We start from the raw sequence: 26,182 nt of genomic DNA, 5'->3' as shown, positions 1-26,182 counted from the left end.
CAGGTTCAACAAGAAACCAAAGAGGGGCGTCCAGTACCTCCAGGAGCAAGGTATGCTGGGAACCACCCCGGAGGACCTCGCTCAGTTCCTGCACCAGGAGGAGAGGCTGGACTCGGTAAATAATATTTTTAAATCTGTTTACCCAATCTACTTCAGTTATCTGCATTTCATTTGACTTGTGTGGATCCAAATAAACCCACTCTACCTCATTCAGCTCTGTGCTCTCTGAAACTTTGACCTTTTAACCTGTCCATTGTGATTTAGTAGTGTAGAGTGGTTGTTGTGAATGTAACAGCTAATAGGGGATCTGGGTGGTAAATACACAAATACCCATTCTAGCTCATTAAACTCTAGGTTTACACAGTTCTCTCTCTCATCCGGCCTCCACACAGCTGCAGGCCCAGAGCAGAACACATCCATCCCATAGAAACACCAAGGCTCTTAGCGCCGAATGCTAAACCGCCAGCATTATCATCCCACTCCAAGATGATTCCTCCGTCCTCCACCGAGCGCATATCAATTTGTATTTTAACGAGTGAAGCACTCTCCCGGTTGATTGGCTGGCCTCGGGGGGGTTTCGGTTCGGTGATAATCGGCATTAAAGTGTGTTCATAACATCTGCTTTGGAACAAGAGGCCCTTAAACAGCTAGCCAGAGAGACTAGTCTGACAGTGCTGGGAGAGAACAGAGTCCTTTCCTCTCAGTTGGCTGTGCCTCTGAGAGAAAGGAGATGCTTGTTAGGACAATATATGTTAATTGGCTTCCAATGTGTAGCACATGCATTAAAGAGTCAAGCGAGTAAGCTGTTTTTCTATAACACTCAATATTTATTGATTGAACTCAATGTCATTGCATCGACCTCTTCCCTTTCCCTGTCCCCTCGCTCTCTCTCTCTCTCTCTCTCTCGCTCTCTCTCTCTGTCTCTCTCTCTTGCTCTCTCTCACATCCTACCTCTCAGACTCAGGTGGGCGAGTTCCTGGGGGACAATGATCGCTTCAATAAAGAGGTCATGTATGCCTACGTGGACCAGATGGACTTCCAAGGCAAGGACTTTGTCTACGCTCTCAGAACATTCCTCGAGGGCTTCCGTCTCCCGGGAGAGGCTCAGAAGATCGACAGGCTCATGGAGAAATTCGCTGCGAGATACCTAGAATGCAACCAGGGGTGAGTGTGGAGTGGAGTGTACTAGTCTGGGTATTGTGGATTCGTAGACTTAGAAGAAGACTTCATTTGTGATGTCAAGCACATTCAAGGACATTGAATGTCAGGATTCAGATTGCTCTCTATTATCAATTCAGTGCATTCACTAAATATCTGTGTTGTCTAGCACAAATGCATCAATTCTTCATTCTGCTCTATGTTTATCATCTCTCCTCTCTCTCTCTCTCTCTCTCTCTCTCTCTCTCTCTCTCTCTCCTCTCTCTCTCTCTCTCTCTCTCTCCTTCCTCTCCTCTCTTTCTCTCCTCTCTCTCTCTCTCTCTCTCTCTCTCTCTCTCGCTCCTTCCTCTCTCCTCTCTTTTTCTCCTTCCTCTCTCTCTTCAGGCAAACCGAGTTTGCGAGTGCAGACACTGCGTACGTCCTTGCCTACTCAATCATTATGTTGACAACAGACCTTCATAGTCCGCAGGTAAGACCGGAGCCAGTTTCTGGGAAGATGAACTGACAGAAACAATCACCTCAGCTGCGTTTAGAAGACATTTATCCATGGCAGACACACAGGGAATGCAATGCTAGCTGGTGCAGACAGATAAACAGACAAACAGGCAGGAGCAGAGAGACACAGACAGTAGACAGGACAGATAAACAGGCGGACAGATAAACAGACAAATAGGCAGGCGGAGATAGACGGACAGACAGACAGGCAGACAAATAGACAGACAGGCAGGCAGAGATACAGGCAGGCAGACCGATGAACAGACAAATAGGCAGGCGCAGAGAGACAGGCAGGCAGACAGATGAACAGACAAATAGGCCGGCGCAGAGAGACAGACAGGCTGGTAATACATCTCATATTTTACTTTTCAAAGGTGAAGAACAAGATGACTAAAGAGCAATACATCAAGATGAACAGAGGGATCAACGACAGCAAGGATCTACCGGAGGAATATCTGTCTGCCATCTACGACGAGATCGCAGGGAAGAAGATCGCTATGAAGGAGACCAAGGAAATGACTCTGAAATCCAACAAGCACAGTGCGTATCTCTGTCCCTCTGTGTCTGCCAGCACAACTATGTCATTACAGACTGAAATTCAGCGTGTCAAATATGATTTTGTTCAGACGTCAAGACGTGAAATGCCTATTTTGAGGCGTAATGGATCTTTCTCAAGTAATCAGCTTTAGATGTAACCGACGAGAGTCATTTTATCTGATATCTTTGTGGAGATCATAGAATTCTCATCACAATCAAAGAGATATAAAGGGGATTAAGATATACTTTGATTAGATTGTATTACTGATCTGTGGAAAAGTTTGAGATAGTCTCTGTTGTTCAATGGGAAAGTTTCTGAGTGGATTATTTCCAGTTATAAACTGGGTGGTTAGAGCCCTGAATGCTGATTGGCTGAAAGCTGTGGTATATCAGACCGTATACCACGGGTATGACAAAACATTTATTTTTACTGCTCTAATTACATTGGTAACCAATTTATAATAGCAATAAGGCACCTCAGGGGGTTGTGATATATGACAAATATACCATGGCTAAGGGCTGTATGCAGGCACTCCGTGTTGTGTCGTGCATAAGAACAGCCCTTAGCCATGGTATATTGGCCATATACCACACCCCCTTGGGCCTTATTGCTTTTGTTCAAGTGGCTTCCTCTCGTCTCCTCTATGATATGCACTGATCTGAAAATATAGGCAAAATCTATATGGAGGAAGCCTTTAATCTGATCCTGAATCAGGTGTAGCCAAAAAGAAGCAGAGACTGTTTGTTGATGTTTTGGCTTTACCTCTGTTCCTGGATCAGGTGTGGCCAGTGAGAAGCAGAGGCGGCTGCTGTATAATGTAGAGATGGAGCAGATGGCTAAGACAGCCAAGGCCCTGATGGAGGCTGTCAGTCACGTCCAGGCTCCCTTCACCAGCGCCACACACCTGGAGCACGTCAGACCCATGTTCAAGCTGGCCTGGACTCCGTTCCTAGCAGCCTTCAGTGTGGGCCTCCAGGACTGTGACGATACTGAGGTGGCTTTTCTCTGTCTGGAGGGAATACGCTTTGCTATCCGGATAGCCTGCATCTTCACCATACAGGTAGTCTATCTAGCACGCTAACACGGTATGTGTTCAAATGTGTGTTTCCCAAATATTATTGTATTTATTACGTTTTTTGGCAGGGACAATGTACCACAACACATACATCCCAGAGTATAAGAAGTGATGCGTTGGACCACATTTGGCTGACCGCTCATTTACATTCGCCAGGCAGCTGAACATATAAACATATAGACATTTAAACCCATTGATCTTATGACATACAGACACTTTACAACAGAAATCAACACATTTCACATACATCATAGAAACAACATTGCTGTGGGACCTGACAATATTTGTACAGCACCTATTAAAAATAATAAAAACTGCACATAGCTCAGTTATTATACCTATTTAGATTATACGGGATTGTGTCTTAGTATGTCTCGGCATGATCTAAAACTTTATGGAGAGAGTAAAGCAGTACTGTCTGTTTCTCTCTCTCTCTCTCTCTCTCTCTCTCTCTCTCTCTCTCTCTCACACACACAGCTGGAGCGGGATGCGTACGTGCAGGCCCTGGCGCGGTTCACCCTGCTCACAGCCAGCTCTGGCATCACTGAGATGAAGCAGAAGAACATCGACACCATCAAGACTCTCATCACCGTCGCCCACACAGACGGAAACTACCTGGGCACCTCCTGGCACGAGGTCTGGACCCGCTGCCCACTTTTCATCTCATTTTTCAGTCTAGTAATCAGTAGTAGCTGGTATAGTATCACTGTCAATATTGCTGTCCTACGCTATATTGCATAATTTTGTCTCCATTTTGTTTATTTTGATATGGAACCGATGTGATAAATATGTTTCTCTGTCAAATAATTAAGACTAATATCTGTGCAAATGAATGAATAAATAAGTGAATGTATGGGTGCGCCCCACCCCCTACAGATAATGAAGTGTATCAGTCAGCTGGAACTGGCCCAGCTGATCGGGACGGGGGTGAAGGCCAGGTACATCTCAGGGACAGTTCGGGGGAAAGAGGGCTTCATCACCAGCACCAAGGAGCAGAGCAACGACGAATACCTGGGCCTGGGTCAGTGCTTATCACTTTAACGCATGTTTTGGTTATAAACTGGTTAAATAAACAGTAGTTAACAAGCAGGTAACATGCTTGACTCTGGAGATGCTTGGTAACATGCTTGACTCTGGAGATGCTTGGTAACATGCTTGACTCTGGAGATGCTTGGTAACATGCTTGACTCTGGAGATGCTTGGTAACATGCTTGACTCTGGAGATGCTTGGTAACATGCTTGACTCTGGAGATGCTTGGTAACATGCTTGACTCTGGAGATGCTTGGTAACATGCTTGACTCTGGAGATGCTTGGTAACATGCTTGACTCTGGAGATGCTTGGTAACATGCTTGACTCTGGAGATGCTTGGTAACATGCTTGACTCTGGAGATGCTTGGTAACATGCTTGACTCTGGAGATGCTTGGTAACATGCTTGACTCTGGAGATGCTTGGTAACATGCTTTACTCTGGAGATGCTTGGTAACATGCTTGACTCTGGAGATGCTTGGTAACATGCTTGACTCTGGAGATGCTTGGTAACATGCTTGACTCTGGAGATGCTTGGTAACATGCTTGACTCTGGAGATGCTTGGTAACATGCTTGACTCTGGAGATGCTTGGTAACATGCTTGACTCTGGAGATGCTTGGTAACATGCTTGACTCTGGAGATGCTTGGTAACATGCTTGACTCTGGAGATGCTTGGTAACATGCTTGACTCTGGAGATGCTTGGTAACATGCTTGACTCTGGAGATGCTTGGTAACATGCTTGACTCTGGAGATGTGACTGACTGTCCTGTGGTCCACAGCAGGTGGGACAGTAGACCGGAAGCAGATCCTCAGTATCCAGGAGTCCATAGGAGAGACCAGCTCCCAGAGTGTGGTGGTGGCTGTAGACAGGTAGTTACTCTAGTAGTCTTGTATAGATCCTGCTTTATTACCACTGACTGGTTTGAGGTCTTAACTCTGCCATTGTTCTATCATGTGAATAAATGTACTGTAAATGTTTTAAATATGATTGATTCTGTTCTTGCAGAATATTCACAGGTTCTACCAGACTGGATGGTAATGCAATTGGTGAGTGTTCTAAATCGGAACTGAATTCAATTACAGTATTTGATTATATCCTTACCCGATGTGGATGTATTGGCATTGTACCATGGCTGTCCTGATGGTTGAGTAACACTGGTTTCTCTGTGTTCTCAGTGGACTTTGTGCGCTGGTTGTGTGCTGTGTCTATGGATGAGCTGGCCTCGCCCACACACCCCCGCATGTTCAGCCTGCAGAAGATAGTGGAGATCTCCTACTACAACATGGGACGTATCAGACTGCAGTGGTCCAGGATCTGGGAGGTCATTGGAGACCACTTCAACAAGGTGGACATCTTGGGATTTATTTCTCTGCTTAAAGCAGGGGTACACAACTCTGGTTGTCAGGGACAGCTGTTTTTTCCCTCTGCATTAATTGATCAATTCATGTTGTTGGCTAGATCAGTGTTTCCCAACTCCAGTCCTCCAGTACCTCCTAACAGAGCGTTTTTGTTTTTGTTGTATCCCCCGGACAAGCACGCCTGACTCAATTTGTCAACTAATCATCAAGTCCTAAATGAGTTGAATCAGGTGTGTTTGTCCGGGGCTACAACAAGCTGTTAGGGGGTACTGGAGGACCGGAGTTGGGAAAACACTGGGCTTGAAAGTCCACACACCTGATTAACCAGGTGTTAATCAGTCTTTGTAACATTGCCCTCAGCAACACATGGCTTAAAGAATCTAATCTCAGGGCTTTAGTACTTCACTGATTTCTGAAGTGTTTCTGAAGTGCAGCATGTCTTATTTTGCAAGTCATGTTTCTGACTGGGGTCTAATTTATCAGAGAACACACAAAGTGATTTGGAGAGGACAGAAGTGTTAAAATAGGCTATTACCCTTACAAAAAAATATTGCAGTTTTGAAACTGCAGTAAAAGTGCAGTAACTGCAGTCAACTGTGGTATTTTGGACGCAGTAATTGCAGAATAACTGCAGTGTACTGCAGTTATACTGCACTCTAACTACAGTTACACTGCAAAATGACTGCAGTAAGTGAGTGGGGTAGAGATGTTAAACTTCTTTCTGTCTATCTGTTCAGGTTGGATGTAACCCCAACGAGGACGTGGCTATCTTTGCTGTGGATTCTCTCCGGCAGCTGTCCATGAAGTTTCTAGAGAAGGGAGAGCTGGCAAACTTCAGATTCCAGAAGGACTTTCTGAGGCCTTTCGAGCACATCATGAAAAAGAACAGGTAAAGAGGATGTTGCCTTAAACGTTATTCCTGATTGACTCCTGTGATTCAATCAGGTTCAAGCATTTCGCTGCACCCGCAATAACATCTGCTAAACACGTGTATGTGACCAATCACATCTGCTAAACACGTGTATGTGACCAATAACATCTGCTAAAAACGTGTATGTGACCAATAACATCTGCTAAACACGTGTATGTGACCAATAACATCTGCTAACCACGTGTATGTGACCAATCACATCTGCTAAACACGTGTATGTGTGCACGTGTTTAGCATAATAGCATGAATGTGGTTGTGCTTGCTTAGGTACGTGTATGGTGGTACATGTACACACAAGCTGGTTGCCTAGGCACTTGGCTGTGGTAGTCTGGTGTCACAAGGTCGGTTTTGTATTTTACCTCTGTGGTTCATATTTCAGCACCTATCTTGCTTAGCGCTGCAGTCAGCCAGTCTCCCTGTACTCCCTTATGGAAAAACACACATTCATTTTGCATGATCACATGTGAAGTGTTCCAAAAACACATTAGATTCTCCACATGTGAAAACTGGTCTTTCTGTAAGGGCTGAGTCACTGCTCTGTGCCAAACGCCCACGGTCACCCAGCTCTCTGAGGAGGAGCAAACAGACAGTCAGAACCAGGGATGTGGCGGTCACAAAACTTTGTCAGTTGGAGATTGTAAAGCAAATAACTGTCGGTCTCATGGTAATTGACCGTTAATTAACAAACACATTTAGCATCTCCTGGCTTCCACACCTACAAGCCACTGATGCAGACCTTTGAAACATCTACATTTTAAAAAGTCTAATAAATCCATTTAATATAGCCTACACCATCACAATAAGTCCATTATTTTATTGAGTTGCATACTCTGAGTTGTCCTGACATGGCTATGCCTGTTACAATGTCCTCTAAGAGTCAGGAAGCAAGTTCAGGGAGTGAATGCATTTAAATTAATAAATGAACAAAACAGGAAACACAAACAGCGCACCGACATGAAACAGGAACAGAAACAATGACGACTGGGGAAGGAACCAAAGGGACATATAAAGGGCAGGTAATCAAGGAGGTGATGGAGTCCAGGTGAGTGTCATTATGCGCCTAATGCTGGTGACAGGTGTGCGCCCTAATGAGCCGCCTGGTGACCTAGAGGCCAGCGAGGGAACACACGTGACTGCCAAATGGCTGTGGGCTACACTAGTTCATTTAGCAGACAAGATTTGCTTAGAATTCCATGGCATTATTTTATAGTATGAAGAATACAATTGAACAAAGCTGAATAAAATATCAATATTTTCTCCAAATGATTTGAGGAAGTGTGCACGTGGCTATTCTGTGTTGTGCGGTTAACAATGAAACAGGTCCTCCTATATGCTTAATTTAGAGTTATTAATATAACTTTAGTTGTTCTACAAACGTTGGGCTATACGTTTGGATTTTGAATACATTGTTAGGCTGCATGATGAGACTTGAATGATGATTTGAAAATTTGCTTGAAAGGCATGAGCTCTGCTTTGTTTCATGTACACTCTTCATTAGTTTCTCATTCACAATTTGACAAGCACTTGATAAAGCCTTGAATTTCACGGCAGCATCCCCTTTGTGGCCGTAATGGACCCTAAAAAAATCCATGCCTTTTGCGGCCAGCGGTGTCCTTCTCCCATCACGTGATTGGTTCTTTCTCACAATCTACAAGTGAAGACAGACACATCGGGGACGCAACTGCACGCATCCTTATCCAAATCCGAGGTGCATAATGAAAATATTGGAAGAACTGTCCACATTTACCTTTTGTTAGACAAAAAGATGAGTAGGCCTAACGAACAGCAAAAGCACTAGCCTATGTCAATCTACCATCCCCCATTGTACAAAAGTCGACCTATTCTATTCTGTGCGAGAAATAAATATTCCAAACATAGTCTGGGGTAGTTGTGGGATGCAATATATCCCAAATTAATGAATACAACCACTAGCATCAAAAAAAACTTTTACGCAATGTGGCTGATGCAACAGATCAGAACATTTAGCTTAAAATGCTGATAAACTATTCGGCTATTTCTTCACATTATAAGGGCAGCAATGCGCACATGCAGTAGCCTTTAAGCGTGAATGTTCCATTAGCTGAAAACACCATTATCAAAAGTGTCTGCAAATGTGATTATGCATGTAATGCTTTTATTATAAAGGTGCATTTTATGGTGAAAATTATCTTCCCCAAACTTGAAACTCACTCGCTGCTTATGTATGCCAGTTAGGCTCTCAACCCCTTGTAAAGTGGATTAATGTGCTTAATTTTAAGAAGTTATTTGGCCACTTTAGTTGTGAAACAAACCTTATCAAAACATACAGGCCTATGGGCTAGGCTACATGAGGTGGGTGACTATGATTCGAAAACGTCGCCAAAAAAAGGGAGTTTCTTATGATGAGCATCATTCACAAGTGATAATATATAATTCACAGGTGATAGGCTCATATTGTCACCCAGCAGAATATTCTTGATTTAATCTTGTCATTACATATACTAAATAATATATGTGTGTGAAATTTGTTTTGATTTAGAATTGACCATTATCATGCACCGGCAGGGTAGCCTAGTGGTTAGGGCGGTGGGCTAGTAACCGAAAGGATGCAAGTTCGAATCCCTGAACTGACAAGGTACAAATCTGTCATTCTGCCTCTGAACAAGGCACTGTTCCTAGGCCGTCATTGAAAATAAGAATTTGTTCTTAACTGACTTGCCTAGTTAAATAAAGGTAAAATAAAAATAAAACTGTTTCGAAGACATTTGCATTGATGTCAGAGTGATTAGAGGGACAATAGAGTGCTGAGTACCAGGTAGTTAGAAGGCTTTGTAGGCTACTAATGACCATCAGCAGAATCAGAGCTTAGAGAAGCCGAATTATGGTGACTATATGGTCACATGGAATTTGACTGCCTTCATGACCCGTGACCGACGGTGTGGCGGTAATACGGTCACCGCAACATCCCTAGTCAGAACTAACCCGAGATGGAGATTGGGATTTTATATAATATCTCTTCTTGGTTTTGAGCACTAGAATACAGTGAGGGGAAAGAAGTATTTGATCCCCTGCTGATTTTGTATGTTTTCCCACTGATAAAGAAAGGATCAGTCTATAATTTTAATGGCAGGTTTATTTCAACAGTGAGAGACAGAATAACAACAAAAAAATCCAGAAAAACGCATGTCAAAAATGTTATAAATTGATTTGCATTTTAATGAGGGAAATAAGTATTTGACCCCCTTTCAATCAGAAAGATTTCTGGCACCCAGGTGTCTTATATACAGGTAACGAGCTGAGATTAGGAGCACACTCTTAAAGGGAGTGCTCCTAATCTCAGTTTGTTACCTGTATAAAAGACACCTGTCCACAGAAGCAATCAATCAGATTCCAAACTCTCCACCATGACCAAGACCAAAGAGCTCTCCAAGGATGTCAGGAACAAGATTGTAGACCTACACAAGGCTGGAATGGGCTGCAAGACCATCGCCAAGCAGCTTGGTGAGAAGGTGACAACAGTTGGTGAGATTATTCGCAAATGGAAGAAACACAAAATAACTCAATCTCGGCCTGGGGCTCCATGCAAGATCTCACCTTGTGGGGTTGCAATGATCATGAGAACGGTGAGGAATCAGCCCAGAACTACACGGGAGGATCTTGTCAATGATCTCAAGGCAGCTGGGACCATAGTCACCAAGAAAACAATTGGTAACACACTATGCCGTGAAGGACTGAAATCCTGCAGCGCCCGCAAGGTCCCCCTGCTCAAGAAAGCACATATACATGCCCGTCTGAAGTTTGCCAATGAACATCTGAATGATTCAGAGGACAACTGGGTGAAAGTGTTGTGGTCAGATGAGACCAAAATGGAGCTCTTTGGCATCAACTCAACATGCCGTGTTAAGAGGAGGAGGAATGCTGCCTATGACCCCAAGAACACCATCCCCACCGTCAAACATGGAGGTGGAAACATTATGCTTTGGGGGTGTTTTTCTGCTAAGGGGACAGGACAACTTCACCGCATCAAAGGGATGATGGACGGGGCCATGTACCGTCAAATCTTGGGTGAGAACCTCCTTCCCTCAGCCAGGGCATTGAAAATGGGTCGTGGATGGGTATTCCAGCATGACAATGACACAAAACACACGGCCAAGGCAACAAAGGAGTGGCTCAAGAAGAAGCACATTAAGGTCCTTGAGTGGCCTAGCCAGTCTCCAGACCTTAATCCCATAGAAAGTCTGTGGAGGGAGCTGAAGGTTCGAGTTGCCAAACGTCAGCCTCGAAACCTTAATGACTTGGAGAAGATCTGTAAAGAGGAGTGAGACAAAATCCCTCCTGAGATGTGTGCAAACCTGGTGGCCAACTACAAGAAGCATCTGACCTCTGTGATTGCCAACAAGGGTTTTGCCACCAAGTACTAAGTCATGTTTTGCGGAGGGGTCAAATACTTATTTCCCTCATTAAAATGCAAGTCAATTTATAACATTTTTGACATGCGTTTTTCTGGATTTTTTTGTTGTTATTCTGTCTCTCACTGTTCAAATAAACATACCATTAAAATTATAGACTGATCATTTCTTTGTCAGTGGGCAAACGTACAAAATCAGCAGGGGATCAAATACTTTTTTCCCCCACTGTAGCACTCTGGCAACTAAATCAAAGACTACAGAGTTGAAGTTGTGACACAGATGCAGTTGATTCAAATTGGAGTTAAAAGCTGTTTTCATTGATGTGAAGGAGAACTACCAGTCCCATATCCAACCACTGGCTTACTGTGAGAAGAGTGTTACAGCTCAGAGGAAGTGGCAGGGAGCCACGTAAAGCCATGGACGCCCTGTGGTGCTGTGTGTTCATTAGTCTCAGCCAGTGTGTGAGAGTACTTTTGTGCAGAGGCTGGCCCTCTCTCATTCTTCAAAGCACCCGGAAAAATATACCAGCTCTTCGCAATGACAACAGTCGCCGTCAGAAACCAGTATGTCACAACATCCAAAAGGGGAAAAATGAGACGGGCTGAATAAAGGGCTGTAGCAAGGGTACTTGTACTTTGACTGTTACTGCACTATTGATGATCCTCCTCATAGTCCAACTTTCTTTCACATACAGTATAACCCATATGTCCTCCTCCTGCTCCTCCAGATCTCCAACGATCAGGGACATGGTGGTGCGCTGTATAGCCCAGATGGTCAACTCACAGGCAGGGAACATCCGGTCGGGCTGGAAGAACATCTTCTCAGTGTTCCACCTGGCTGCCTCGGACCAGGACGAGAGCATCGTAGAGCTAGCATTCCAGACCACGGGGCACATCTCCAGTGAGTTACTAAGACACACACACACACACACACCTCGGGCTAAGAACTGATATTTCATATCTGATCTGTATTGTCTCTATCTTATGAGATGTTATTTTCAATATGATGGTTTCACTATTAGATTAATATTTAATCCTCAAGTTGTTTATTTTAGTATTTTTGATGACAGGGCCATCGAATGTAATTCTGATTGACAGATCAGGTAACTTTAGTCATCAGATTCCAATTTGATCCATTTCCTCTGATCTTCTTCTGTTCTTCTCTCAGCTAATGTATTTGAGAAGCACTTCCCAGCCACCATAGACTCCTTCCAGGATGCAGTCAAGTGTTTGTCTGAGTTTGCCTGCAACGCCTCCTTCCCGGACACCAGCATGGAGGCCATCCGCCTCATCCGACACTGCGCCAAATACGTCTCTGACAGGCCCCAGGTCAGTTACAAACAAACACTGGACCGGGTTTATTACCAGGTCTCATAGTTAAGACCTGAACCCAAATCAGTCATTGCTGAACATCAAATGGTACTGCCCATAGATGTTCATGTTAGACCATGACTGGTCCCCAAACATTCATATTTTTCTTGTGACTTACCAGCTAAACATTGTAAGTCACTCTGGGTAACAGCATCTCCCAAATTAGAGAGATATCTGTGTATATTTAAAAAAAACTAAAAAAATAACCTTTATTCCACCTAAAAGGAAGCGATTACCAAACCTTCCATAACAAAGCCATCACCCACAGAGAGATTAACCTGGAGAAGAGTTCCTTAAGCAAGCTTGTCCTGGGGCTCTGTTCACAAACACAAACAGACCCCACAGAGCCCCAGGACAGCAACACAATTAGACCTAACCAAATCATGAGAAAACAAAAAGATAATTACTTGACACATTGGAAAGAATTAACAAAAAAACAGAGCAAAGTAGAATGCTATTTGGCCCTAAACAGAGAGTACACAGTGGCAGAATACCTGACCACTGTGACTGTATATATACGGTACCAGTCAAAAGTTTGAACACACCTACTCATTCCAGGGTTTTTCTTTATTTTTACTATTTTCTACATTGTAGAGTAATAGTGAAGACATCAAAACTATGAAATAACACATATGGAATCATGTAGTAACCAAAAAAGTGTTTAACAAATCAAAATATATGTTATATTTGAGATTCTTCAAAATAGCCACCCTTTGCCTTGATGACAGGTTTGCATATGAAAATGTACCATGTTAGAAAATATGGTGTTTACTGCCAGTGCTTTTCCCCAAGGTCTCTTGTCTATACGCTCCAGCCCCACTGCCTGCTTTCTGTTTGTTTGTGTGGGGGTGGACAAGAGGAGAGGAGGGGATTAGGTGTGTGTGCGTCTGTGTGTGTGTGGACGCATGGGCAGTGGGGCAAATTCAGGGAAAGCCTCCAGTGAACCATACGTATGGCTTAGAGCCTTAAAACGTTAGTGTTTGTCGGCATGTCCGTGTATGTGTGTGTCATCTCAGGGCATGGTGGTAAGCAATCCTGTTTTCTCTCTGGCAGGCCTTCAAAGACTACACCAGTGATGATATGAATGTAGCCCCAGAGGACCGGGTGTGGGTGAGGGGCTGGTTCCCCATCCTCTTTGAGCTGTCCTGCATCATCAACAGGTGTAAACTGGACGTCAGGACCAGGTGAGAAGAGTTTCAGTCCTGTGCCGTCCTAGATGGGAATATTAAGTCTGAACTGATGGTAAGGGTGTACTGTTGAGTAAATGTATGTGTGTGTGTGTCAGGGGTCTGACGGTGATGTTTGAGGTGATGAAGACCTATGGACACACCTTTGAGAAACATTGGTGGCAGGATCTGTTCAGAATCGTCTTCAGGATCTTTGACAACATGAAGCTGCCTGAGCAGCAAACTGAGGCAAGTCTCCACATCCCAAATACCCAACACCCATTCATCAAAGACCCAGCTTTATCTCCTGTGTAATCAACGCCTATTTCCATATGTACACCATTGGTTCCACAATTTACAGCACCAATCCCTGGGTACAACTAGTATCCAGTACCAATTGCTACAATGACTAGATTATGCCCAGAGGCACTGGTGTAACCGTTGTAACCCTTCTGTGGTGTTTTGGTCTGCCAGAAAGCAGAGTGGATGACGACGACCTGTAACCACGCACTTTACGCCATCTCTGACGTGTTCACGCAGTACTTTGAGTCTCTCAGTGATGTCCTGCTGGATGACATCCTGGCCCAGCTGTACTGGTGTGTTCAGCAAGGTGAGGACAGACAGCGAACCTTCAGTCCTGGGGTTTATACTGAGTACACCTCCATTCAGTCCTGGGTTTATACTGAGTACACCTCCATTCAGTCCTGGGTTTATACTGAGTACACCTCCATTCAGTCCTGGGGTTTATACTGAGTACACCTCCATTCAGTCCTGGGGTTTATACTGAGTACACCTCCATTCAGTCCTGGGTTTATACTGAGTACACCTCCATTCAGTCCTGGGGTTTATACTGAGTACACCTCCATTCAGTCCTGGGGTTTATACTGAGTACACCTCCATTCAGTCCTGGGTTTATACTGAGTACACCTCCATTCAGTCCTGGGTTTATACTGAGTACACCTCCATTCAGTCCTGGGTTTATACTGAGTACACCTCCATTCAGTCCTGGGGTTTATACTGAGTACACCTCCATTCAGTCCTGGGGTTTATACTGAGTACACCTCCATTCAGTCCTGGGGTTTATACTGAGTACACCTCCATTCAGTCCTGGGTTTATACTGAGTACACCTCCATTCAGTCCTGGGTTTATACTGAGTACACCTCCATTCAGTCCTGGGTTTATACTGAGTACACCTCCATTCAGTCCTGGGGTTTAAACTGAGTACACCTCCATTCAGTCCTGGGTTTATACTGAGTACACCTCCATTCAGTCCTGGGTTTATACTGAGTACACCTCCATTCAGTCCTGGGTTTATACTGAGTACACCTCCATTCAGTCCTGGGTTTATACTGAGTACACCTCCATTCAGTCCTGGGTTTATACTGAGTACACCTCCATTCAGTCCTGGGGTTTATACTGAGTACACCTCCATTCAGTCCTGGGTTTATACTGAGTACACCTCCATTCAGTCCTGGGTTTATACTGAGTACACCTCCATTCAGTCCTGGGGTTTATACTGAGTACACCTCCATTCAGTCCTGGGTTTATACTGAGTACACCTCCATTCAGTCCTGGGTTTATACTGAGTACACCTCCATTCAGTCCTGGGTTTATACTGAGTACACCTCCATTCAGTCCTGGGGTTTATACTGAGTACACCTCCATTCAGTCCTGGGTTTATACTGAGTACACCTCCATTCAGTCCTGGGTTTATACTGAGTACACCTCCATTCAGTCCTGGGTTTATACTGAGTACACCTCCATTCAGTCCTGGGTTTATACTGAGTACACCTCCATTCAGTCCTGGGTTTATACTGAGTACACCTCCATTCAGTCCTGGGTTTATACTGTGTACACCTCCATTCAGTCCTGGGTTTATACTGAGTACACCTCCATTCAGTCCTGGGTTTATACTGAGTACACCTCCATTCAGTCCTGGGTTTATACTGAGTACACCTCCATTCAGTCCTGGGGTTTATACTGAGTACACCTCCATTCAGTCCTGGGTTTATACTGAGTACACCTCCATTCAGTCCTGGGGTTTATACTGAGTACACCTCCATTCAGTCCTGGGTTTATACTGAGTACACCTCCATTCAGTCCTGGGGTTTATACTGAGTACACCTCCATTCAGTCCTGGGTTTATACTGAGTACACCTCCATTCAGTCCTGGGTTTATACTGAGTACACCTCCATTCAGTCCTGGGTTTAAACTGAGTACACCTCCATTCAGTCCTGGGTTTATACTGAGTACACTCCTCCATTCAGTCCTGGGTTTATACTGAGTACACTCCTCCATTCAGTCCTGGGTTTATACTGAGTACACCTCCATTCAGTCCTGGGTTTATACTGAGTACACCTCCATTCAGTCCTGGGGTTTATACTGAGTACACCTCCATTCAGTCCTGGGTTTATACTGAGTACACCTCCATTCAGTCCTGGGGTTTAAACTGAGTACACCTCCATTCAGTCCTGGGTTTATACTGAGTACACCTCCATTCAGTCCTGGGTTTATACTGAGTACACCTCCATTCAGTCCTGGGGTTTATACTGAGTACACCTCCATTCAGTCCTGGGTTTATACTGAGTACACCTCCATTCAGTCCTGGGTTTATACTGAGTACACCTCCATTCAGTCCTGGGTTTATACTGAGTACACCTCCATTCAGTCCTGGGTTTATACTGAGTACACCTCCATTCAGTCCTGGGTTTATACTGAGTATACCTCCATTCAGTCCTGGGTTTATACTGAGTACACTTCCATTCAGTCCTGGGGTTTATACTGAGTATACCTCCATTCAGTCCTGGGTTTATACTGAGTACACCTCCATTCAGTCCTGGGTTTATACTGAGTACACCTCCATTCAGTCCTGGGTTTATACTGAGTACACCTCCATTCAGTCCTGGGTTTATACTGAGTACACCTCCATTCAGTCCTGGGTTTATACTGAGTACACCTCCATTCAGTCCTGGGTTTATACTGAGTACACCTCCATTCAGTCCTGGGTTTATACTGAGTACACCTCCATTCAGTCCTGGGTTTATACTGAGTACACCTCCATTCAGTCCTGGGTTTATACTGAGTACACCTCCATTCAGTCCTGGGTTTATACTGAGTACACCTCCATTCAGTCCTGGGGTTTATACTGAGTACACCTCCATTCAGTCCTGGGTTTATACTGAGTACACCTCCATTCAGTCCTGGGTTTATACTGAGTACACCTCCATCCCTCTTTCTTGTGCATAATTCCTCTCCTTTTTTTCTTTAAGGAGTGGGTCATTTTTTGGTTGACTGGATAAGACGGAGGTAGAGTGTAGTGAAATAGCAGTAGGATGGATTGGAACCCATGTTGCACCGGTATATGTGATCCAGAGGCTGATGGACTGCTAAACCAGCCTAGGGAACTATTTCCTCTTCTGTTCAATCCCCACCCCTCCCTTTCTTCCCTCCCTTCTCTCTCAACATTAATTGACTCTACTTTCTCCCTCCCTCACTTATTCTCTCCACTCTCTCTTTTCTTGACTCCTCCTCTCCCTCTCGGCCTAGATAATGAGCAGTTGGCCCGGTCAGGCACCAACTGTCTGGAGAACGTGGTCATCCTGAATGGAGAGAAGTTTACTCCAGAGACCTGGGACAAGACCTGTAACTGCATGCTGGACATCTTCAAGACCACCATCCCACACGCGTAAGATACTGATGCAGGCTTTATTCATATCGCTGAGATTCATCTGGGAATATTGTCTGTGATGATTGTGTTATTGCTGACCATAGTGATAGTAAACATGGAGCCACTGAGACAGTCATTTAAAAAAAATGTTTTCCTCCTTTATTTAACTAGGCAAGTCAGTTAAGAACAAATTCTTATTTTCAATGATGGCCTAGGAACAGTGGATTAACTGCCTTGTTCAGGGGCAGAACGACAGATTTTTTTACCTTGTCAGCTCGGGGATTCAATCTTGCAACCTTTCGGTTACTAGTCCAATGCTCTAACCACTAGGCTACCTGCCGCCCCAGTATAGTCTTCATATGAAGAAACATCCAATAAGAAGGGACGGGAGAGGTGGAATTGAATGGCCGTGGTCACTTCTACCATTGTTTAGTTAATAGAGTGATAACTGACTGTCTGTGTATGGTATAACACTGTGATGCTGTGTAAAAGTAGAGTAGCACTGTCCTGTCACATATCGTACCTCTCTGCCCTCTTGTCAGGCTGTTGACATGGAGACCAGCAGGAGCAGAGGGAGATCCCATGACACCACAGGACATATCAGACAGACAGCTGGTATGTACTGTAGGTCTTCCAGTCAGTCTGGTGTATCTCTTATGCCAGATTAGACCGTACAGCAACATAACCCAGTACCATGCAGACAAAATTACTTCTGCCCATGTGCCCTCAGGACTCAATTTCCCAGAAGTCCGTGGACATCCAGTCCCATTCCGAGGACCAGCATTCCATCAACAGCGCAGAGAGGGTTGCTATGGAGACCCGGCGGCAGAGTCAGTACAGCACAGGCATTTATGAGGACGGCCCCAGAAACAGGACCCCAATAAGTTAGTGTCTCTCTCACTTTTACGCCTTGTACAACTGGAGTGTTTTTCAACCTTATGCTCATTATTTGTGTGCGTGTGCGTGTGTGCGTGCGTGCGTGTGTGTTCCACAGAGATCCAGGAGCAGAGGTTATTCTCAGCCTTGCTCATTAAGTGTGTGGTACAGTTGGAGCTGATCCAGACCATAGACAACATGGTCTTCTTCCCTGCGACCAGCAGGAAGGAGGACGCTGAGAACCTGGCTGCTGCACAGGTAACGGCTCACTCCCTATGTGGAGGATGAGAGGTATCACTGGTTCAGAACTTTGGGGAAGGACACATTTCTTGCTAAAATGTTTGTTCTTGCCGGATTAATTTTCAGTAGTTTGGCTGGATGGACTGATCATTGAAAATGTTAAATGTATCTATTGCAGCGTTTCCCAAACCCGGGCCTAAGGGCTGCACGTTTAGGTTTTTATCCTAGCACTACACCGCTGATTCAAATAATCAACTCATCATCAAGATTTGATTATTTGAATCGTGCTAGGGCAAAAACCAAAACGTGCAGCCCTTGGGGTCCCCAGGACCAAGTTTGGGAAACACTGATCTACTTACTATATGTTGTTATTGTAGTAGTTGTTAAGGAAGGAGGAATCTATTGACAACAAAGAAGTGAGAAGGCTTTGTATGTATTTGGTTGTGTTTGGTTGTCTAATGGTTGTGTATGTATGTGTTTGGTTGTGTTTGGTTGTCTAATGGTTGTGTATGTATGTGTTTGGTTGTGTTAAGGTTGTCTAATGGTTGTGTGTATATGTATGTGTTTGGTTGTCTAATGGTTGTGTTTGGTTGTCTAATGGTTGTGTATGTATGTGTTTGGTTCTCTAATGGTTGTGTTTGGTTGTCTAATGGTTGTGAAGGTTGTCTAATGGTTGTGTATGTGTTGGTCCTCTCCAGAGAGATGCTCTGGACGCAGCAGACGTACTTGTGGAGACCCAGGACCAGGGAATGTACCGCTACCTGACCTCAGAACAGCTGTTCAAGCTGCTGGACTGTCTGCTGGAGTCCCACCGCTTCGCCAAAGCCTTCAATGCCAACAACGAGCAGAGGACCACTCTCTGGAAGGCAGGTGGGTCACTGCACCAGAACAAAGGCGGTTATACCAGCGTCCATCTATGGCTCTGCAGTGCACCACCCGAGGAATCTGCTAGAATGACATGAAGTAGAAGAGTGATGTTATGAATCTCAAATGGAATTCTTTGAACAATTGGCACAATGCCCCCCGTTTGTACTCCCTAGTGGTGATGGGCCTCTCTGTGACCGTAACGGGCAGTAACCACTCTCTCTCTGTCTGTTCCAGGTTTTAAAGGGAAGTCAAAGCCCAATCTGCTGAAGCAGGAGACCAGCAGTCTGGCGTGTGGCCTGAGGATCCTGTTCCGGATGTACACTGACGACAGCCGTCAGACCGCCTGGGAGGAGGTCCAGAGACGGCTGCTCAAGTAAGGAAGAACCGCCACGCCCCACCACCATATCACTGAATGGCGCCTGTCAAACTATACAAATGCCCTCTGCAGTTCTTTTCTACAGCTTCCTGTTGTTGTTCTGCTCCTCTCCCTCTCACTAACGAGCCTTTCACCATGTCACGACAATCATCCTCTCACTGCACACACACACCTCCCTCATGGAGCTGTGTGTGATGGGAGTCATACGGAGGGAATTACTGTATTTTCACATATGTCTGAAGGATGCCCAGAATGTGCTCTTGATTTACAAAAATATTTAATAACTAATTTGCTGCTTTGTTGTGGGTGGAACTCTCTGCAAACATTACTTTTATTGAAATCCTATAAATGGAACGTCTGGAGTATTTCAGAACCAGGCAGCAGGCAGCTATCTACCAGAATAAACAACTCATCATTTTTCATGAGGGGCTGCTGGGAGAGGACAGGCTCCCAGCAGGCTGCTGGGAGAAGGCAGGCAGGCTGCTGGGAGAAGGCAGGCAGGCTGCTGGGAGAAGGCAGGCATTGATCAGTCCATGTCATTAGAGGGGGACAGGATTGAATGGGGGAGCGGACACACATCTCGATACGACACCGGTGCTCTGTCCTGACCACAGCTGTCTGAGGGACTGAGACAGAGTGACGCCTCTGTTTACTAGGGAATAGAGAAGTCACAGTCGCCGACGCAAAATTGAATTATCCACCAAAGCGAGAGGGGAATCAAAATAAATTGGTCCTGAGAGAGAATGACTGAGTCAGATTGTGTTGATGTATCGCCAACAGTCGATGACTCCCACTCTCTCCACTCATTTAGACAGCCTGTCTAAATGTGACAGCTATCTGAAATATCTGGAATGGATAGTGGGTATTGTATATGGATCCACAAACAGACAGAATGCCGCTGTTATTACGGAGTCAACACAGTTGTCATCACCTTCTCTCTATTAGAGGATAACCAAGTAGCTATCATCTGGTCTCTATTAGAGGATAACCAAGTAGCTATCATCTGGTCTCTATTAGAGGATAACCAAGTAGCTATCATCTGGTCTCTATTAGAGGATAACCAAGTAGCTATCATCTGGTCTCTATTAGAGGATAACCAAGTAGCTATCATCTGGTCTCTATTAGAGGATAACCAAGTAGCTATCATCTTGTCTCTATTAGAGGATTACCAAGTAGCTATCATCTGGTCTCTATTAGAGGATAACCAAGTAGCTATCACCTTGTCTCTATTAGAGGATAACCAAGTAGCTATCATCTGGTCTCAATTAGAGGATAACCAAGTAGCTATCACCTTCTCTCTATTAGAGGATAACCAAGTAGCTATCATCTGGTCTCTATTAGAGGATAACCAAGTAGCTATCATCTGGTCTCTATTAGAGGATAACCAAGTAGCTATCATCTTGTCTCTATTAGAGGATAACCAAGTAGCTATCACCTTCTCTCTATTAGAGGATAACCAAGTAGCTATCATCTGGTCTCAATTAGAGGATAACCAAGTAGCTATCAATCGTCTCTATTAGAGGATAACCAAGTAGCTATCATCTTCTCTCTATTAGAGGATAACCAAGTAGCTATCAATCGTCTCTATTAGAGGATAACCAAGTAGCTATCATCTTCTCTCTATTAGAGGATAACCAAGTAGCTATCATCTTGTCTCTATTAGAGGATAACCAAGTAGCTATCAATCTTGTCTTTATTAGAGGATAACCAAGTAGATATCATCTTGTCTCAATTAGAGGATAACCAAGTAGCTATCATCTTGTCTCTATTAGAGGATAACCAAGTAGCTATCACCTTGTCTCTATTAGAGGATAACCAAGTAGCTATCACCTTCTCTCTATTAGAGGATAACCAAGTAGCTATCATCTTCTCTCAATTAGAGGATAACCAAGTAGCTATCACCTTGTCTCTATTAGAGGATAACCAAGTAGCTATCATCTGGTCTCTATTAGAGGATAACCAAGTAGCTATCATCTTCTCTCAATTAGAGGATAACCAAGTAGCTATCAATCTTGTCTCTATTAGAGGATAACCAAGTAGCTATCATCTGGTCTCTATTAGAGGATAACCAAGTAGCTATCATCTTGTCTCTATTAGAGGATAACCAAGTAGCTATCATCTTCTCTCTATTAGAGGATAACCAAGTAGCTATCATCTGGTCTCTATTAGAGGATAACCAAGTAGCTATCATCTGGTCTCTATTAGAGGATAACCAAGTAGCTATCATCTTGTCTCTATTAGAGGATAACCAAGTAGCTATCACCTTGTCTCTATTAGAGGATAACCAAGTAGCTATCATCTGGTCTCTATTAGAGGATAACCAAGTAGCTATTATCTTCTCTCAATTAGAGGATAACCAAGTAGCTATCAATCTTGTCTCTATTAGAGGATAACCAAGTAGCTATCACCTTGTCTCTATTAGAGGATAACCAAGTAGCTATCATCTGGTCTCTATTAGAGGACAACCAAGTAGCTATCATCTGGTCTCAATTAGAGGATAACCAAGTAGCTATCATCTGGTCTCTATTAGAGGATAACCAAGTAGCTATCATCTGGTCTCTATTAGAGGATAACCAAGTAGCTATCACCTTGTCTCTATTAGAGGATAACCAAGTAGCTATCATCTGGTCTCTATTAGAGGATAACCAAGTAGCTATCATCTGGTCTCTATTAGAGGATAACCAAGTAGATATCACCTTGTCTCTATTAGAGGATAACCAAGTAGCTATCATCTTGTCTCTATTAGAGGATAACCAAGTAGCTATCATCTGGTCTCTATTAGAGGACAACCAAGTAGCTATCATCTGGTCTCTATTAGAGGATAACCAAGTAGCTATCATCTGGTCTCTATTAGAGGATAACCAAGTAGCTATCATCTTGTCTCTATTAGAGGATAACCAAGTAGCTATCATCTGGTCTCTATTAGAGGATAACCAAGTAGCTATCATCTTGTCTCTATTAGAGGATAACCAAGTAGCTATCAATCTTGTCTCTTTCTGATTCACTTTGTATTAAAGGCAGTGTCTAGATTAACAGGAAACACTTAGGTTGTCAGTCTCTATGTGCATTCGTGTGTGAGGGAGAGAGGGACAGAGAAAGAAGGGAGGGAGAGAGAAAGGGAACACTCACTGAATTGCACTGTCACAAAGATGCGCAACAAACTGACACACACCACACAAACATAGCAGGGCATCATGCTAGAGGAGACTGTAGCAGCAAACTGACACACACCACACAAACATAGCAGGGCATCATGCTAGAGGAGACTGTAGCAGCAAACTGACACACACCACACAAACATAGCAGGGCATCATGCTAGAGGAGACTGTAGCAGCAAACTGACACACACCACACAAACATAGCAGGGCATCATGCTAGAGGAGACTGTAGCAGCAAACTGACACACACCACACAAACATAGCAGGGCATCATGCTAGAGGAGACTGTAGCAGCAAACTGACACACACCACACAAACATAGCAGGGCATCATGCTAGAGGAGACTGTAGCAGCAAACTGACACACACCACACAAACATAGCAGGGCATCATGCTAGAGGAGACTGTAGCAACAAACTGACACACACCACACAAACATAGCAGGGCATCATGCTAGAGGAGACTGTAGCAACAAACTGACACACACCACACAAACATAGCAGGGCATCATGCTAGAGGAGACTGTAGCAGCAAACTGACACACACCACACAAACATAGCAGGGCATCATGCTAGAGGAGACTGTAGCAGCAAACTGACACACACCACACAAACATAGCAGGGCATCATGCTAGAGGAGACTGTAGCAGCAAACTGACACACACCACACAAACATAGCAGGGCATCATGCTAGAGGAGACTGTAGCAGCAAACTGACACACACCACACAAACATAGCAGGGCATCATGCTAGAGGAGACTGCAGCAGTACTGCAGGGTTGATTATGGCAGTGTTCTAAAAGAACTAAACCGATTTGGGAGGTGACTAGGTCATGGAGTGTAGGGGGACTGTGAAGATGGGAAAGAGAGGAGGAGGAGGAGGAGGGATGAAGGGCTGGCAGATGGCGGTTCTGAGGAAAGGTCCAGGGTGAGGGCTAGAGGACAGAGGGAAATGCTGAGGTCATGGCTGCTCCTCTCCCTGTGGCTGGTGTAGAGAGTCAACTCGTCAAATAATTTCACGTTGGCAGTGAAATAAGTCTTGGTGCTAATTAATTAGTGAATCGCATCTTAATTCTGTGTCCCTGAACAGTTTTCATATGGCTAATGAGTCATGTTATCATGATCTCTCCATCTTTCCCTCTAGTGTGTGCAGTGAGGCAGTAGCCTACTTCCTGACTCTAACATCAGAGAGCCACAGAGAAGCCTGGACCAACCTGCTCCTCCTCTTCCTCACCAAGGTCCTGAAGATCAGTGACGACAGGGTAAGGATCTCAACCATTAACAACATTGACAGGCCATTGATTTGGTCAGGTCATTGTCAGTGACATGTTCAAGGAGACCTAACCCCATCTTTGTATGGATATCAATCCAATCTGTATGTAGATGTTTTATGTCTCTCTCTTGGCCCCCAGTTCAAGGCCCATGCGTCCAGGTACTACCCTCTGCTGTGCGAGATCATGCAGGTTGATCTTATCCCAGAACTGCGGTCCGTGCTGCGGAAGTTCTACCTACGCATTGGGATCGTGTTCCAGATCGCCCAGATACCTGACACCTCCCAGCCGAAACAGGAACCAATGCCAGAACCAGAGCTGGAAGTTGCGGTGGAGAGAGGGGAGGTGGCTGGAGAGGAAGCCCAGTGATGTTGCACTTGTAGCGGGCTGGCACCGAGACCTCTGGATAGGGAAGCCTGGAACTCTGAAAGTCCTTCTCCCCTCTTGCCTTGGGTTTGTCTACAAACCCTTTAGGACTATGGTCTCCCATCCCCCAGGGTACTACAAGGGGTGCATCTGACCAGACTTCACCCCCTCTGGATTTGGCAGTTGCCCAGAATCCCCCACTAACGGTACAGGAAACTGCCAGAGATCTCTACTGTGAACCTGACTGGTCATGTGACAGGAACTGCCCCCTCATTTCAGAGTAGGTTGAAGTTGCCCCTAGAAACTGATCGAAGGCCAGTTTTTGCATCCCCCTTATGGTTAGGATTTTGGGAGGTCAAGCTGATCTTCGATCCTATGGGCAACTTCTACCCGAAGCCCCTCATATCACTGGAAGAATGGCTTGGCATTGTGTGAAGATCTGATTCTCCAATTCTACTGACGACTGCAGAATAACTATGATTATACAATTGGCCTACCCACCTTTCTGACTCAGAAGAGTCAAATATATTTCAAAAGGTACTGCTTCTTGACATGACTGTATCCTTACAAGCTACTCTTGAGAATGAAATGGCTACACGTACATCATGCAATGCAAATGACGAATATTCAGTAATGTGAAACGTGACATTTCTTACTCAATAATAATTCAGATATTTTCCTGGCTGCACCACTGATGGCTAACGTTAACACCAATAGCCCTGTGGATTAAATATTAACTACAAAAATGGCGCTTTGTAATGTAATCTCATAACACTGGATTTTATTTCGTAATTTTTTTTTCTGTATTCTGCTGCACTTGATCTCTTTATTGAAGATTTTGTGATTATTTATTTTGACTGAACCATCTGTTCTGCAGTTTGTAATTGAGCGACGAGACGGCAGAAAGTTATGGGTTAAATTATTCCACTTGATATGTTCTGAGACTTTTTAACTGATAGTCGATAACTGGGGCTCCTCCTAAAACTGGAAAAAAGGAGAGCAACTAGGGGCCCCGTTCAGGAGGTTCCAACGTTCAAGATAGAAATGTATTGTGTAGATATGATTGTCATATACTACAAGGAATTATCAGCTCTATATACAACATTTCTATCTGCAATGCTTCTGAATAGGCCCCTGGTGTGAGCTGCTTCTGAATCACTGGTCTGTTTCCATGTTTCAAGTTAGTTTCCACTCTGTGTACAAATTTGAATAAATTCATAATATATTTAATTTACCTTTTCTTTTGTTTGGGGACATGCTGTATGTATAGAGTAAATGAAGAATAATGTTAACTGTGCTTTAAAAGAAGACTTGTGAATGGGACGCATTCCTTGCTCACGGATGTAGAAAACAAAATGTATATGGTACAGCAATGTAAAGTTTTCTATGTTGAAAAAAGACTTCTGTAAAACTTTCTGTACAAAACTGGTCATCATCCGACATTTTAATCAGGTTATAGGTCAATAAAGTTTTTGAACTTGATTTGTTCGGCCATTTTGATTTGATTGGACTATATGGGTCGTTCCACCAATTCCGTGCCTTTTTGAGAAGTGGTCCACCCCCCCAAAAATAATTCATCTAATTTTAACATTCTGGCAGAGTTCAACTTCATAAAAAAACAAGTATTCCCATCTCAAGAGGTTAAATAAGTTGCATATTAAGTGCCAAATAAAGTAACAGGGTTGATGATTTAATCTTCAAACTGTCATTCTTGATGACTTGAAATGCGTTATCCACGTGTGGTTGTATTGTTTTAAATTGTCAAATAATCTCTTAATCAGCCATAAATCCCTGCGTGACCAGGGGAATGGAAGCTTGTGTGCAACAGGGAGTGGCAATTGAATGCAAGA

The 26,182-nt window shown here is 44.2% G+C and overlaps 1 protein-coding gene across 4 annotated transcripts in view; it reads left to right on the top strand.

Annotated features, from left to right (window-relative positions):
* The window catches only part of LOC106579520 (brefeldin A-inhibited guanine nucleotide-exchange protein 1), a 112,738-nt gene extending 86,924 nt beyond the window's left edge, over positions 1-25,814 (top strand). For 3 of the 4 annotated variants that reach the window (XM_014159493.3, XM_014159496.3, XM_014159495.3), the window contains 24 exons: positions 4-115; positions 959-1,164; positions 1,543-1,627; positions 2,028-2,193; positions 2,971-3,251; positions 3,744-3,902; positions 4,143-4,287; positions 5,078-5,168; positions 5,305-5,345; positions 5,475-5,644; positions 6,395-6,546; positions 11,704-11,876; positions 12,144-12,304; positions 13,400-13,530; positions 13,632-13,761; positions 13,987-14,122; positions 17,061-17,199; positions 17,724-17,796; positions 17,912-18,065; positions 18,176-18,315; positions 18,996-19,167; positions 19,399-19,537; positions 23,840-23,957; positions 24,108-25,814. In XM_014159493.3, the coding sequence (XP_014014968.1) occupies positions 4-115; positions 959-1,164; positions 1,543-1,627; positions 2,028-2,193; positions 2,971-3,251; positions 3,744-3,902; positions 4,143-4,287; positions 5,078-5,168; positions 5,305-5,345; positions 5,475-5,644; positions 6,395-6,546; positions 11,704-11,876; positions 12,144-12,304; positions 13,400-13,530; positions 13,632-13,761; positions 13,987-14,122; positions 17,061-17,199; positions 17,724-17,796; positions 17,912-18,065; positions 18,176-18,315; positions 18,996-19,167; positions 19,399-19,537; positions 23,840-23,957; positions 24,108-24,335 (3,502 nt within the window). In that variant the 3' untranslated portion in view covers positions 24,336-25,814. The remainder of the gene's footprint in view (positions 1-3; positions 116-958; positions 1,165-1,542; positions 1,628-2,027; positions 2,194-2,970; positions 3,252-3,743; positions 3,903-4,142; positions 4,288-5,077; positions 5,169-5,304; positions 5,346-5,474; positions 5,645-6,394; positions 6,547-11,703; positions 11,877-12,143; positions 12,305-13,399; positions 13,531-13,631; positions 13,762-13,986; positions 14,123-17,060; positions 17,200-17,723; positions 17,797-17,911; positions 18,066-18,175; positions 18,316-18,995; positions 19,168-19,398; positions 19,538-23,839; positions 23,958-24,107) is intronic. The other variant, XM_014159494.3, reaches the window with a different exon arrangement.
* The last annotated feature ends 368 nt before the right edge of the window (positions 25,815-26,182 follow it).

Source organism: Salmo salar, chromosome 19 (genome assembly GCF_965601325.2).
Source record: "Salmo salar chromosome 19, fSalSal1, whole genome shotgun sequence".
NCBI lineage: Eukaryota > Metazoa > Chordata > Actinopteri > Salmoniformes > Salmonidae > Salmo > Salmo salar.
The sequence above is the reverse complement of the archived record's forward strand: the minus strand, read 5'-3'. Positions and strand labels throughout refer to the sequence as shown.